At 53.6% G+C, this 14649-nt stretch overlaps 6 protein-coding genes across 7 annotated transcripts; 3 read left to right on the top strand and 3 right to left on the bottom strand.

The window, feature by feature from the left end:
* Positions 1–1070: 1070 nt before the first annotated feature.
* IUM83_17187 (solute:sodium symporter family) lies at positions 1071–2637 on the top strand (the record flags this gene model as incomplete). The annotated part of the gene is made up of 3 exons (XM_067942120.1): positions 1071–1186; positions 1254–2182; positions 2261–2637. The coding sequence occupies 3 exons, from the start codon at positions 1071–1073 to the stop codon at positions 2635–2637; spliced, it is 1422 nt and encodes a 473-aa protein (XP_067790931.1).
* A 2112-nt stretch (positions 2638–4749) lies between these two features.
* On the top strand, positions 4750–6294 carry IUM83_17186 (Alkaline phosphatase; the record flags this gene model as incomplete). 2 transcript variants are annotated; one of them, XM_067942119.1, is made up of 2 exons in its annotated part: positions 4750–5261; positions 5338–5341. In XM_067942119.1, the coding sequence occupies 2 exons, from the start codon at positions 4750–4752 to the stop codon at positions 5339–5341; spliced, it is 516 nt and encodes a 171-aa protein (XP_067790908.1). The 2 variants fall into 2 exon arrangements, with proteins under 2 accessions (XP_067790908.1, XP_067790907.1); XM_067942118.1 differs by having other exon boundaries at positions 4750–6294.
* A 961-nt stretch (positions 6295–7255) lies between these two features.
* On the bottom strand, positions 7256–7558 carry IUM83_17185 (Expansin protein 5; the record flags this gene model as incomplete). Its single annotated transcript, XM_067942117.1, has 1 exon — positions 7256–7558. One exon carries the CDS (start codon positions 7556–7558, stop codon positions 7256–7258), a length of 303 nt encoding a protein of 100 aa, XP_067790932.1.
* A 763-nt stretch (positions 7559–8321) lies between these two features.
* IUM83_17184 (RxLR-like protein) lies at positions 8322–9362 on the bottom strand (the record flags this gene model as incomplete). Its single annotated transcript, XM_067942116.1, has 1 exon — positions 8322–9362. The coding sequence occupies one exon, from the start codon at positions 9360–9362 to the stop codon at positions 8322–8324; it is 1041 nt and encodes a 346-aa protein (XP_067790933.1).
* Positions 9363–10984: 1622 nt separating this feature from the next.
* On the bottom strand, positions 10985–11569 carry IUM83_17183 (uncharacterized protein; the record flags this gene model as incomplete). Its single annotated transcript, XM_067942115.1, has 1 exon — positions 10985–11569. One exon carries the CDS (start codon positions 11567–11569, stop codon positions 10985–10987), a length of 585 nt encoding a protein of 194 aa, XP_067790934.1.
* A 1701-nt stretch (positions 11570–13270) lies between these two features.
* Positions 13271–14318, top strand: IUM83_17182 (RWD domain-containing protein 3; the record flags this gene model as incomplete). Its single annotated transcript, XM_067942114.1, has 2 exons — positions 13271–13441; positions 13554–14318. 2 exons carry the CDS (start codon positions 13271–13273, stop codon positions 14316–14318), a joined length of 936 nt encoding a protein of 311 aa, XP_067790935.1.
* Positions 14319–14649: the final 331 nt, after the last annotated feature.

The following is a 14649-nucleotide window of genomic DNA, read 5'->3' as shown; positions in this document are numbered from 1 at the left end:
TTCAACAACCTTATTGTTCGTTTTGGTCGGGATCAAACAGGTGTCTTTGTTGACCGAGGCCGTCGACGTCTTGTTGGATGCTCCTGGCTACTTGTCAATTTTCACTGGACTCGAGTTGAAGTTTGCAGGCAAGTTGCCTGAGGCAACAAACCCGTACAACTGTTCAATCAGCAGAATCAAGTTTCCGTGAGGAACTCATCTGCATGTGTGTACATGTATTATACCTCATCTATCATTGACAATGATTCATTGTGTCCGCTGAGATCTCCTTCCATCCCAGTAGGTCATACACACTTTGCCCATGACAACCATTTTAGAATCACCTTCTCGAACGGTGGCGTTGTTGAAGCAATTCGGCTAGCACACCACACCGTTTCGGTGGGCGTGGGGTTGGGCGGCACATCAACATGACTGCATTCGCCGCGATGACCACCGTAACAACACGTCATCTCGTGTGTGCTTTCCAGAAACAAGACAGCCCAATTTGCATAGAGTGCGCCAGCCGTACATGTAAGCGCACCTGCTGATTGTTACCCATCACTCAGTGAATTTCACTGTGGTCCACAGTCTGTGGTCCGCGTTGAGTCCGTTGTCTGCTTCCAATCATCCTACGATTGTAAACAAGTCGCAGCGTTGTGGTCGCGACTGGTGGCTGGGCTCAAAAGTCCCATTTGCGAACTCGCTTCAAGTCGTTCAAGTTCCGCTCGTTCTTTCGGTACTTTCCCCCCTCCACGCTCTTTATTCTTTTGCCCGCCCTCTCTTCCTGTGGGGTTGTATGCACTGACATTCAATCAGCGAGGGGTGCCGACTGCCAGCCATGGACCAGTTCCATGCGTTGGCCGGCTGAGATTATACCCTTAGAACCTGATCCGGTTCGCACCGGCGGAGGGACTGCTGCGGTTTCTTGTTGTTTTGACGATACACATGTGCCTCCTTCTCTGCTGTATTGCCGCCGTCGACCGTCTCTAGGCAGAAAAGAGTGTAAGTTTTGAGCTTAGTTCACTCCGGTACATTTATCACCTCTTAACTTTTGTGTCGAAAACAAAGGCTAGGCTTCAAGAACTGTCGAGATGCTGGCCAACGGAGTTACCTACGGCGTCATGGCCGCCACGCTGGTCGCGGTGGCAGCCTACGCCATCACCGTGAGTCGCCACATGGAAGTGAACTCGGTCAAGAACTTCGTCAGGTGCGTTCAAACTGGTGTGATTTTGAATTCAGGAGGCTCCCTATCTTACGACAAATTGTGTCGCCAGCGCCAAAAATTCGACGAGCGCTCTGCGTTTGGCGTGGTGCTTCTTCGCTGCTGGAATTGGAGCTGGATCACTGTTCACGTTCCCGGAAATTGGTGTCGACGCTGGCTCCTGGGGTGTCATTGGTTACACGCTGTCCGGCATCTCTGGCATGGTTGTGCTGGCTCTTGTCGGGCCCTACATTCGCTCCGCCGTGGGTGAGAACGTCACGATGACGGATGTGGTCTCGAACCGCTTTGGCTACGTCATGCGGATGTATATTGGATTCATCTCGATCTTCTACCAGTTCATCTGCCTGGCGTCCGAGTACACGTGCATCGCGCAGCTCACGACGATGATGTCCCCCGACGCGCACCCGCTCATCACGATCATCCTCGTGGCCTTCCTGACGAATCTCTACCTCACCATTGGCGGCCTGCGTGCGAGCCTGGCCACGGATGTTTGGCAGGGCATCGGTGTCGTTGCGCTGGTTGGTCTGGTCTGCATCGTCATGTTCTTTCACGTGTCAATCCCCGATGGTGCCTGGTCGAGAACGAACGTGGCTGCCTTCACGACTGGGGGGTTCGAGACTCTGGTTACGCTGGTGATCGCCGTGACGGCGTCGAATCTGTTCTTCACGGGCTTCTGGCAGCGCGTGTATGCCGCTTACGACGACCGCACGCTCTACCAGGCCGCGTTTGGTGCCAGTGTGATTCTCTCAGTGTTCACTGTGGCGCTCGCAATGGCTGGAATGGTCTCGTATCTGGCGTATCCGGATGGAGATTTGTTTTTCGCGATCCTGATCGACATGGGCCGCGGGTGGCAAGTGCTCATCATTGTCGTCATTGCCATGCTGTCTAGCGGCGTGTCAGACTCGCTTCAAGTGGGCATTGCTGCGGAGCTCACGACCTGCTTCCCCAAGCTGTCGTTGCTGCACGCACGCGTCATTTGTGGTAAGTGAATATTGCGTTCTCTCGTGCTTGCAATGCCATACTAACTGTAGCTTGTCGCAGTGCTTATGAACGCCCCAGCCATCGCGATCGGATACCAGCAGTACGACATCATGACTCTTTACCTGATCGCTGACTTGCTGTGCACGGTTGCTGTGGGGCCCATGCTGCTGGGAACGTGGAAGCGTGCGACTCGCGCGGGCGCTTTCGCAGGCAACGCCGCTGGCTTCGTCACTATCTTCATCTATGGCGTGATTGCCCAGGGCAAATTCGTGGGTGGCTTCAATTGGTTCATCCTGCCGGAGGGTCTCTACTCGCAGAACAGCATGATCACATTCATCCTAACGCTCATCGTTCCTCCGGCGGTGACTGTGGCGGTGTCGCTGATGACCCCCGAGAACAAGGACGACAGCGTGTTCCTGCTTGAACACTCGCCCGTGCAGGATGTCAAGCCTTAGAGATTTGTACGAATCTCTAAACCTTGACTTTCTCGAGGCCATGGCGGAAGTGGCTACATTTTCATACTGACAAGACTTGAATCGACACTTTCATTCGCAACTTGATTCTGCTTTTTCGTCTTTGTTTGTTATTAAACGAATGTTCAAGCCGATTGATAATCTGTTTCCATGAATTTTGACATTGTGTGTAGTATATGATCTACCAAGCCCTGCATGCAAACCCTCTTTGCTGTGGTATCCAAATACAGTCTTTTGCCTGAATAAAGAACACCTGATATATATTCAAAGCCCAAGGTCATCGGACTATACAGGCAAATCATCTGCTTCGATGGCGTGTCAATTAGACCGAACTGGGCCTCGGCCCAAGCGGCAATTGACTAGTAAGTCTCGTTTGGCATCGTGCGGTGCCACTTGCAGACAGCCAGGTCTTGCTGCTTCGATAATCTAACACGCTTCTTGAACGCCCGTTTTCGTGTGGGTATCACAGGCATGGTTGCTGGAGAGAGAATGTGTGAAAGTGAATCAATCTTGGCGCCTTCCAAGATCATTTACGCGTGCAATGCATTGATACCAGCTTTTCGTCAATGTCCTCGGTTTGCGGTCTGTGATTGGCGGAATCGTTGTAGATACGGCGGAATCCCAAGTTCAACCCTTCTTGTAGCAGTGCAAGTGGCTACAACTTCAGTAACATCAGAAACAGAAGGTTATCAGCTTCTACCTGTTCTTTATTCAGGCAAAAGACTGTAGTGATGCTTTGCTGTGGTGTTTAGTACATGTAGTGCTACACTTGTAAGCTTCAATGTAATAAAATAATCATTTCCTGATGACTACTTTTCGTATTTTCTGTAGCACCACCGCGTTGCATCCTATCATGGTGTATACTTTGGGACATGGCACTGTCGTGGCTTTGGCGTACGGACATACGGACTGGTTGTCTTCCAACTCTAGGTCCAAACTAAATTTTGCTCAGTAAGTAGCGCCATGATTCATGGCCGATGAACTGAAACTGCGACCACCAATAAATCTCTAATCTAAATTGCAATACAACATATATATGTAAACCGGAGGTCGAACAACTCCACATTTTACAACATTGAGGGCATCACCATGTGTCTATTCTTGATTTTGTGCCGATGATCGTTGCAACGATCGTTGTAGCGGGTTTTCACAGTAAAAATCCTTAATGACTACATCTCAACGGTACACGGTTTGCACTGAAATGTTGACGAATGCATACGACTAATAAAAGTAAAACGTAGCGAATTTACCACATCACGATGTATTTATTTTATTCCAACGGGTGTGCTCAAGATTCGGAATATAATCTGGACTGTTGTTTCTAAAATAATGACTGGTATTATCAACAACACATCACGACGTGGCCGTCGGTCACTTCTGCCTCTCAACCTGATGGTGGGTAAATGCAGGGAGTCGTTAAAGCAACATTGAAAATCGTGCAAATCCTACAATGTAAAATTCCCTAACATAATATTTTATGTTTGTAGCGACTGGCTTACTACGGTACAGCTCTGGTGTGTTTGAATCACACAGCTCCCATTGTTCTATGACGCAGGTCGTCAGGACACACTTGCCGGCGACAAATTGCCGCCCGGTAGCCGCAGTCGCTGCCTTAGTGGCACGTGAATTTCTACTATTGTAAAAATTATAGCCTGAAATATATTATGTTAGTGGAGGTATGGTAACTTTTTGTTGTGTTCAATGTTTGGCAGCGGCAACATTGTGACGGCCAATGTTACACAGAGGCAACATTTCAATATTGCTTTATTCAGTGGCGTAAAAGCATTTGCACGTGATGCGCATAGCGAGTGTCCCAACGTATACATTGTGATAGGATGCAATCCAAGCCGCTTGATGAAATCGAGTAATGATTGTTACGACGCTGTTGTATTACCAGCGGTATAACGACTCTGACATGTTCAAACACAGAGATTAATAGGTGCAGGACTCCGAATATCTTGGTTGCAGTTGGGTTCCCGTTTGAGCGCGCTCTACAGGAGTGGACAAGTTTTACTTAGCCAGTCCTCGAGCTCTGTTCATTCTCCGTTTTCCTCCGGTTTGCACACTCGAAACCACCACCCCATTGTTGCCCTGATGGTTGGCTTGAATCGTATTGCGGTTCTGAGCTTGGCTGTCGCTATCGCCTCGACGTTGGTGCACGCCGGCACTCATTACGAGTACAAGACGGTTGATGTCGACTACAACTTCGACGAGAATGAGGAATTGCCACGCAGTGTCATCATGATGATCCCTGACGGCACGGGCCCCAACGTCTTCACTCTTGCTCGCACCGTGCGCGACCCCAGTTTGAAAACGCGTCTGCACATCGACCCCTACGTCATGGGAACCGTCCAGACACACTCGTCCACGAGTTATATCACGGACTCGGCTGCTGCTGCTACAGCCTATGCTACCGGGTTCAAGACGTACGACTCCGCCATTGCTGTGGACACGTTTGAGCAGCCCCTTGGCACGGTGTTGGAAGCGGCTAAGGCACGCGGGATGGTGACTGGTATGGTTGTTACCTGCCGCGTGACCCATGCAACCCCAGCATCGTTCGCGGCTCACGTGGTCGACCGTGATTCGGAGGACGACATCGCTGCGCAGTACGTGGCGAACGAGAACCTCGACTTCGTGCTGGGTGGAGGACGCGATTATTTCAATGAGTCCATGCTGGAGGAGCTGAAGAGTAGCGGCTACACAATTGCGAACGACTACCAGGATTTGGTGGACTACCAGTCCGCGAATGCCGACACGGGTGCGCTTCGCCTGTTCGGCCTCTTCAAGGGCGGTCACATGACGTACGAGGTCGACCGCATCCGCAATTTGAACGCAAACGCAACCACCGCGCGCGAGCCAAGCTTACCCGAGATGGTGGACATTGTGTTGAGTCTACTGCGCAAGAACGAGCAGGCCAAGAAGCACGGCTACTTCATGATGATCGAAGGTTCCCGCGTGGATCACGCAGGTCACTCGAACGACCCTGGCACCTTAGCGAAGGAGGCCATCGCGTTTGACGAAACTGTTGCTGTGGTGCTGGACCACATGGAGCAGACTCCCAACACCGCAATGCTGTCCGCTGCTGACCATGGAACGGGAGGACTCACACTCGGACGTAGCGGCATGGAGTACCCGTACCCGTGGTATCCTACACAGCTCCAGCAGCAAAACATGTCGACTGAGGTCATGCAAGAGCATCTTGATGAGATTCTGGCCAGCACCGAGTGCGCTATCGGAGCCAACGAGACGTGCAAGACGGTTCTGCTGGAATCGGCCAAGTCAATGCTGGCGAACTATACGAACGTGACTTCCGTCACAGACGACGAAGCCACGAAACTGGTGACGGAGATTGCCGCTGCTGTCGACGAAACGCGCGATCTGTGGTTTGTCATGGTCGAGCTGGGACATCTCATCAGCGCGCCGGCCTGGATTGACTGGACGACGGTCGGCCACGTGGGCACGGACGTCAACCTCTACTGTAAGGGGCCGCTGGTCTTTGAGCGCATGTGCAAGGGCGTCCACGAAAACGTGTACCTGAACAAGCTCATGACGACCTTCTTGGGACTGGAACATCAACAGGAATTGGAGACGCTGAAACACCGCAACATAACCGTGCTGGAAGATCCACTGGTGTTCTGAGGACGGACAAGTACACTGTCAGAGATGTTTCGAGCAAAACTAACCGACCCATTCCGTAGTTAGTTTCAGATTTTGGAATTACCTGAGTGCGAATACACTTGGAAGGGTTTGGAGGAATACGAAAGTCAGTTGTTGAAAAGTCTTTCGATGGCGGGTTAATGATTCTCGTCTAAATTGCGGACGAATTCAAAATCGTTCAATGATGCTACTGAAAGTTTCAATTTGAAGCGATAAAAAAACAGCAACTTACTTCGATCTACTTTTGGCCACCAGCGGCACCGTAACCAACTTGAATCCATCCTTGGTCAACTTCTAAGGATTTGCTACCAATAATGTGAGCGTGATCCCCCCTCCTGAAGCCTTGTCCTCGGAAATTGCCAACTTCCCTGTCATCGGATCGTGTCGACGCCGTGATTGGGCGCGAAACGTTGCTAACATCCGTTGTACCACGCACCTTAACACGGCAGCAGCTACCCCATTTGATAGCTTTACGCAAGCACGAGAATGAAGAAGTTTGAGGGGCGTCCCATTTTTCAATGAATTTTGGGGGTCAAGTTTTTCGACGAATACAGTAGCGAAAAATTCGGGTAGAATTTCTACTATGATATGTTCTGTAGGCGTTGACGGATATCAATGTTGCGCGACTGTGGACGAGTTGACACGGTCAATTTTGGCAGTGTTGGTGAGTACCAATGCAGCTAGCGATAGGGCTTATTCACGGGGCTGAATGAGGCTTTGAGAGAGGGGACTGTACAGTAGTGGGTTTGAGGTTGGATAGCCTCATCCAGCCCGTGCAGTGGGCGGCAGGCTGATCTTCAGATTGGTAGTGGCGAGTTGCCGCTGCCAACCATCGAGTTGATGGTAAGACGATCGTAGGTTTGTTGCCCGAGCTGGCAGTAGCGTACATAACAATAGTAGGAGTCAGTTTAAGTTTGCCAGCAAATACACGAGGTAACAAGCTTTAGGGAGTGCCAGCTCCCCCAGTTGGTGTTCTTGTGCGAAACCCACCACACGGGGACAGGTCCAGGTCGCCGGAGCTGCACTCCGGGCAGCGGTCCAAGATCTGCACGATGGCGGTGGCGCTCTGGTCGGTGCACTGGTCGTCGACGCAGGACACCTCGGCACACCAGCCGCAGTTGGCCAGGTCGTCCCATTGGTCGTTGTCCAGCGCTGCGTAGTTGGTGGAGGCCGTGGGGATGGCCGACATGAAGTTGCAATTGCCGTCGCTGACGTCCTCATCGTGTAGCTGGTACCGTCGCTTCATAGTACTCGGCCCACGCAACGGCGGCGAAAGTGACGACACCAAGAGCTGCTAGCTAACGGAAGACCATGGTCGAGGACTGACGGGTCGAATTGGAAAGTGGGCAGCTCCCGACTCCGGCCTCTCTCCAAACCGAAGGGGTCCCCGGTAGAGTGCGCCCGGGATATCCGACGCAGCAACGGCTGGCCAGGTGAACTGCCGCGCTGCCCCACGCATTTGGCAGGACTGCTCTTCAGGTATCCGCGGCCGAGCACCTCGCGCGCTCAGTTCTTGGCTGACAGCTGGGGGCGCTCGAAGGTTTCATGCGTGAACACCGTCGGCTTGACGGATGATTCGCAGTGCCGAGTGCTGAGTGATCCGACGCACATGTGGCGTCAGTGCCACCGAAACTGATAGCAACGGGGTCCTGCTCACCAAGAGTATCGGTGCGGCTTTGCTTTGCCTTGCAAGGGGAACCGGGTGTATCAGACCACGCAGCTCCAACGCCGCAGACGGCGATGCTCCGAGCACTGAACGCATTGCTATAACAGAGACGACGAGCGCATGCCTTCGCGGCTAGACAGTTGGGACCGTCGTCAGTCTCAGTTGGCATCATCTGGTTAGTCAGGTCAACTGCAGCTCGTGGCAGCGGCAGGGAGGAGAGGCACGTTGTGAGCAAGCTAGCTTTTGCGGGGACCACAGTCTAATGTATTAGATAGAGCCCCTCCAAACGGATGAGGATGACGACGCGACACTAGACAAGAACAGACGAATGCACTCGAACAACTTAGTTGCGCTGGCGACGGGTTCGCACCTTGCACTTGGTAGTGTCGCCGGACTGCGTCGGCGCGTTCGTAGTTTCGGAGGCCGGTGTCTCCGATGTCGATTCCTGGGTGGCAGGAGTAGATTTAGGGGTCGACTCGATAGAGGCCGTGGTGGTGGCAGCCGACGAGGCGTCGTTCTCCGTGCTGCCATTTGCCTGCGAGCTCTGGTCGTACTGGTTGGTGCCGTCCGACTGCGAGCTCTGGTTGGTCCCGTCGGACGAGCTCTGGTCACCGTTGTTGCTGCCGTACGTCTGCGTCGGAGCGGTAGTCGTCGGCGTGGCGGCCGTCGCGGGCGACTGCTGCTGGGAGGTGTCGCCGCCGCTGCTACTGGCGAACTGCTTGTTGGTGTCGGTGCACTTGCCCGCCGTGAGCGAGTACGAGCCCGAAATCACGTCGCCCTTGATCGACGTGACCGCCACTTTCACGGCCGACAGATCGGTGTTCGACGTAGTCGAGACGTAGTAGTAGGCACCGTCCAGCATGGTCGTGGCCCCGCCGTTCACCGTGACGCTCTTGACGCCCACCACGCCGTTGGTCGGCTGCACGGCGACCCAGTTGGGGTTGCTGCCCCCCATCAGACAGACCTGCAGTGTGCCCGGGTCAGGGCAGTCCACGAAGCGCCACCGCACCGTGAGGCGGTTGGGGTCCAAGCCCGTGATCTCCTTGTACACGGTCGGTGACAGGTCCAGCGCGCCGTGCGCGCACTCGGGACAGCGGTCGAGCACCTGCACCACGGCCGTCTTGTTCTTGACAGTGCACTGTTCATCAATGCAGGACACCTCGATGCAACGTCCGCAGTTGCCGAGATTGTCCCATTGCGCCTGATTGAGCGCGACGTAGTTGTTGGAGGCCGATGGGATGGCCGACATGAAGTTGCAATTGCCGCTGCTAACCTGCCCGATCGTGTAGCTCGTGCCGTCGCCCTCGAAATACTCGTCCGCGGCGGCGGCGAACGTTGCAACGGCGCCGAACAGAGCTGCTGTGAATCGGAGAGCTGCGACCATGGTTGAACTGATCCTTAGCTGAATGAACTCAGTCGGCGGATTACTTGCTCGGCAGAATGGAAAGTGAGCAGCCGAACTCGAAACTCGGTGGACCAGACGTGAGCAGGACGACTGCAGGTTCGAACAGCCAGAGAGCGCGCCAGACGGAAAGCGTGCTCCTGGTTCACGAACAGCACAATCAGCCGATGCGTCATCGCGTTTTTGGATTTAGCGGCGGCTTCAACGTTGCTGACCTTGCGTTGGGGCGCACGACCTAGCCAGCGCCACCGAGCATGTGTATTGATACATGGATGGAAATCGACGCCGACTCGCCACGGTCAACGCCTTTGCCGTGGTAAGCGGACGCAGCGGAGCTCGCTGCGCGTTTAACGCGCACCAACTTCGGTGAAACCACGTGGAGTGTCGAGCCACCAGCGTCTGCTCAGGTCGATCAGCACGTTGCCAGCCACCTGGACGGCCACAGGCTGCGGGAACCCCAGTTGCGCGTGAGTCATGCTGGAAGTGGGCGGACCAAGTTGTACATCTGCACAGTTTTACTTTCTTATGACTAAGTTAGTCATAGCACGTGAAAGGTGATAATATTCCGTAAACGGTTTACGGTACATGTAAACTGTTTGTTTCCGTATGGTAAACGGAAAGCATATAACTGTACAGTAGCCAGATGGCAAATAGTGTTACTGTTTACATTATTCAGAATTGCAAGGTCTCCCGTATAAAGCTACAGCTAGATACATCATCATGACTCATGATGATGTATCATACATGTATCGTCGGCTGTCCAGTCTATCTTTAGTGGCAAATTATCCCGACCAGCAGCGCAACGCGTTTACAACTGTAGGAGCTTGGCGCTTGGTCATCGCAAGACGCAAGCAGTGGGACGCCCATGCTGAAGTTTAGCTCGCAGTTCTCGCGCGCGGTGTTGGCTCGAACCTCGAGCGTCGAGGCTGGGGCGCCTGGACAGGAGCGCCCAGCTTCTCGCAAAGAATGCAAATGGCGGCCCAGGACGAAAAGGATGGCGGGCATGATATCCTGCAGTTGGCGGATGTGGGCAGGTGTTGTTTGGTCTCGCCACCAAGCTGTGTCGGCGCAGGAGTCGGTTCCTCGCTCGAGTGACCTCCTCGAGACGGCGTCGACAACTTGTCCGGCTCGCAGCTGAACGACATACACTGCGCTGGTCATTGTACACGGCCAACACTGGAGAATTCTTGAGTTAGCCGACGAATGGGCATTTGGCTATTATGGTGAGGATGTCGTCAACATGGTGGCCATCCCCATACCGTAGCAAAATCCACCTTCAGTTGTCGGAATGAAAGACCGCAGATGTGCATCGAGAACGTCAGAACAGCAACTGGCAACTTGATACTGTGCCAAACACTGCGTGGATTCTACATTTGCATACGAATGCAAAATTGTTTGAAGCGTAGTACGGTAGTCATCGGACAGTAAAACTGAAACGACTGATATTCACGTCATTAGTTCTAGGCGAGGCCGTGCTCGTCTACAAGTAACTGCACTTCAAGTTCAATAATGTGTTCTTGAGAACTGCTGCTTCGTGTCGACGCACTGGCCGATGGACATGGAGTAGGCGCCCGAGACTATGTCGCTCTCCACGGAGGAGATGTTCACCTTGAGCTTGTCGAACGGCACCTCGTCTGGATGTAGTAGAAGTAGGCGCTGTCCAACAGCGTGGCCTTCTTGCCGTTGATCGCCACACTGCTGACGACGATACGCGCGTTCGTGGGCTGCACGGCGACCCACCACGGGTTGCTGCCCTGCTTGAGGCACACTTTCGTGGTGCCCGGATTGGGGCAGTCCACGTACTTCCAGCCGATTTTGATGCGGCCCGGGTTGTAGCCCACGATCTGGGTGAGTGCGCTGGGGGACATGTCCAGGTCGCCGTACTTGCACTCGGGGCAGCGGTCTACGACCTGCAGGATGACGGCCGAGTTCTTGTTCTTGCACTTGCTGTCGATGCAGGTGGCCTCGATACACTGACCGCAATGCTTCAGGCCGTCCCATTGGGCCTGGTTCACGGCGACGTAGTTGGTGGCCGCTTTGCTCCACGATGACATGAAGGCGCAATTTCCCGTGTTCACGCCGGTGAGGTCGTACGGGGTGCCATCTCCCTGGAAGTAAGCCTGCTGGCCGACGGAAGCGACGGTGACGCCTAAGGCCAGAATCGTGGAGTATTGCAGGACGCCCACCATCTTGTTGTTTTGAAGTCGAGTTGGAAAGTGAGTTCTCGAGCGACGAGGCTTTCGACCCGAGGGCGGTAAGATGGCCGAGTGGAAAGGAGGGTAGCCCTTCCCTGCCAGACCAGCTCAAGGAACGAACAAGGATGTGCCCCAGCGATGTTACGCTGCGCGGACGCAGAGTGCACAAGATGAACGCCACGCGTCGCCTTCGAACAGCCATTCCCCAGGATGGTGCGTCAACCGGCGGTCCTTGGCAGGAACTTCTTGTTGTGAGCAGCATACTAAGGACCATTTGCTTGCAGATTTTAGTTTTAGGATTGGACTTGCCGATGATCGAACAGGGAGCAAAACAAATCTCGCGCTGAGACAGCGTTTGGTTGCATCGGTGCCAGCTAAACGCCGCGTGGGGGTGGACTGAGCGCGGGCTTTTGAGTTGGTCTCTGCTGGATGCAAGTGCCGTGCAGCGAATTGCTATAGCTTGTGCAATTGTCATGGCGGCAAGCCCAGTCTGCAGCTGAAATCCATAACGTTTGCCAAGGAGGCCACCGTGTAGAAAAACAAATGTATTACCAGTGACGCTACATACAAGTAGAATAGGATGTTGCTGGAATAGCAGAGATTATGGTACGGACTCGCAACCTGCTGCTACAGCAACGCAGCAACACTGTTGGATTATTGGCAGGACTGGTAAACAATATTGATTCTGCGAGTGCTTATGTCGAGGCTGCCTTCCTGTACCGTATCTACATTAATTTACTGTATTGTTTAGATTCATGTGAGTACATGTATTGTGGTTTTCAATGATTTTGGCAAACCGGAGGCGATCAGCACTGCCTGCACCTTGCTGCTTGGCGTCGAGCACCACTGCATCATGCAGTGCATGCCTTCGTTGTGGCATAGTCCGTGACCTCGCCCCGAGGCCGAGGCTGCCTGGTGACGTTACCGCCGTCAAAGCATCTTCAGACCGGCTAGCTCTGGCGAGGCCGTTACGTTGAACCCTTCGAGCGAGAGTGATTGTCCCATAGAAATGACCTGTCATCTTATATCTGACCGAGGTGATATTTTGGAAATGGTTTGGTCATTTCGCGGGTCAGACCTCGGAAAAAAATGATTGCGGAATTGCAATAACTATAGTTATTATATTATAATATAGATTATTGGCCCACACATAATCAAATATAATAGTAAATTAAGGCAATTATGGCAATACAATTTTGTCCAAGAGGACGCAGCCCGGTTTAACCAGCCCCGGTTCACTATCCGGTCCGGTTCATGTTGTCCACTTGGGTTGACCGCCTAGAGGAAACCTCGCTGTACTATGGTGGGTGGCTCTCAAAGTTCAGCAGTAATTGACAAGCTCTTTCGCTGAACACGAACCACAATCTCACTTTCAAAATTACCACCATGGCTACAAACAGAGACCTCTGCTCTTTATTCTTCGAGCCCCAAGGCCACGCGCTTCATCGGTGCAAGCTCTGTGGTGCTGACCGGAAGCAGCCGCCCGGTACGGGCTACTCCAACCTCGTTTCGCACCTGGCGAGCCGCCACGAAGACTTTCGCCAGCAGTACGACGCCCACCACCGCGGGGCCGAGCGCCCCCTGCAAGCTTTCGGCTTTGTGTCCGAAGAAACATCCCACCGTTACCAGTGATTGCGGTGGGTTGTTGAGCGGAGTATGCCTCCGTGCGAGGTCGACGACGAGAGGACGCGAGCCATGTCCAAGTGGCGCGCGTCCAACTCCAAGGCGCTCAAGGTGGACATGATTACTGTGGCGGCGAAGCTGGGCTTCGTAATCGGCGAGGAGATGGGCAACCTGTTTGGTTTGCTCTTCGACGGGTGGAGCCACGGGACGACTCACTTCATCGGTGTCTACGCGCTCTACGTGGTGGGTGGCCAACTCTAGCGCACACTGCTCCCCTGTCGCCGATGGACGACGGGAGTCAGGACGCGGATGCGCATATTGCGTTGTTCCGAAACGTGTTGGCCGTTTATAAAAGGCGGTTGATATGATTCAGTTCATTGTGGCGGATAACTGTAACACCAACCGCAGCATCGCCACAAAGCTCGGCGTCCCATTGGTCGGTTGTGCCTCGCACCGATTTAACCTAGCGGTTAAGAAGTTCTTAACTGAACACGAGCCACTGTTACAGAAGGTTAACAGCCTAATGGACCAGCTGCGTCATCCCAACAACGCAGCTGAACTCCGCAACCACACTCCACTCCGTGCCAAGAAACGCAACGCGACGCGCTGGTCGTCGACCTACGCGATGCTGGAGCGCTACGTTGACTTCCGGCCGCACATCCGTCTCGTGGAGGCGGTGGAAGACGATGTCCCTCCCAGCAGCGAGCACAAACAGCTGGGGGACGTGCTGCACCACCTGGGTAGGCTCGACAGTGTGTGCAAGCGGCTGCAGTGTGAGTCGACGACCATGAGCGAGGTACGCCTTCTGTTTGACTCGGTTGTGGCTGACTACCCAATTATGGGCGATCACCTAAAACCTACGGCTAACATTGTGCACTTCCCCGCGTTTGAGAACGACCTCGTAAAATTAGCCGCTGGGGAAAGCCTATCTGCGTCGGAGGCTGCGGCGCTGAAGCATCTGAAGCGCCCCCAAGCTGAGACTCATCCACGCGCGACTGCAGGCAAACGCGCGGATCGGGAGCGCCGCGCAGATCATTCGGCAGGGTGGCGGGACCAAGCGTCGCAAGAGCGAGCGTGTGGTGTACTGCAGTTTGGCGGCAATAGTGCCGCCGACGTCTAACACTTGCGAACGTCTATTTTCGGAGTGCAAGTGGGTGCTGACCCCTCAGCGCGGCAGGTTGCTTCCTGCAAACTTCGAGATGCTCGCTTTTCTGCGCGCTAATAAGGCGATGTGGGACGTCACCACCTTGACGTAGGTACGTTGCGTAGGTGGTTGCCTTGAGCTACCGACACTTAAAACGCCTATAATGGAGAAATTGTCATTAATTGCGCCGTACTTATTATTGTTGCTGGATGTATTGCCGTGTTTATTATGCTAGTGAAGCTGAAGCAGTTCAATATGTTACTGTATTTTCCGAGGTCTGTCGTGGGTGCACAAGATGTAATATTTT

Source organism: Phytophthora cinnamomi, assembly GCF_018691715.1.
Source record: "Phytophthora cinnamomi strain GKB4 chromosome Unknown Contig43, whole genome shotgun sequence".
Classification (NCBI taxonomy): Eukaryota; Oomycota; class Peronosporomycetes; order Peronosporales; family Peronosporaceae; genus Phytophthora; species Phytophthora cinnamomi.
Note: the sequence above shows the minus strand (reverse complement) of the source record. Positions and strands in the feature narration are given on the sequence as shown.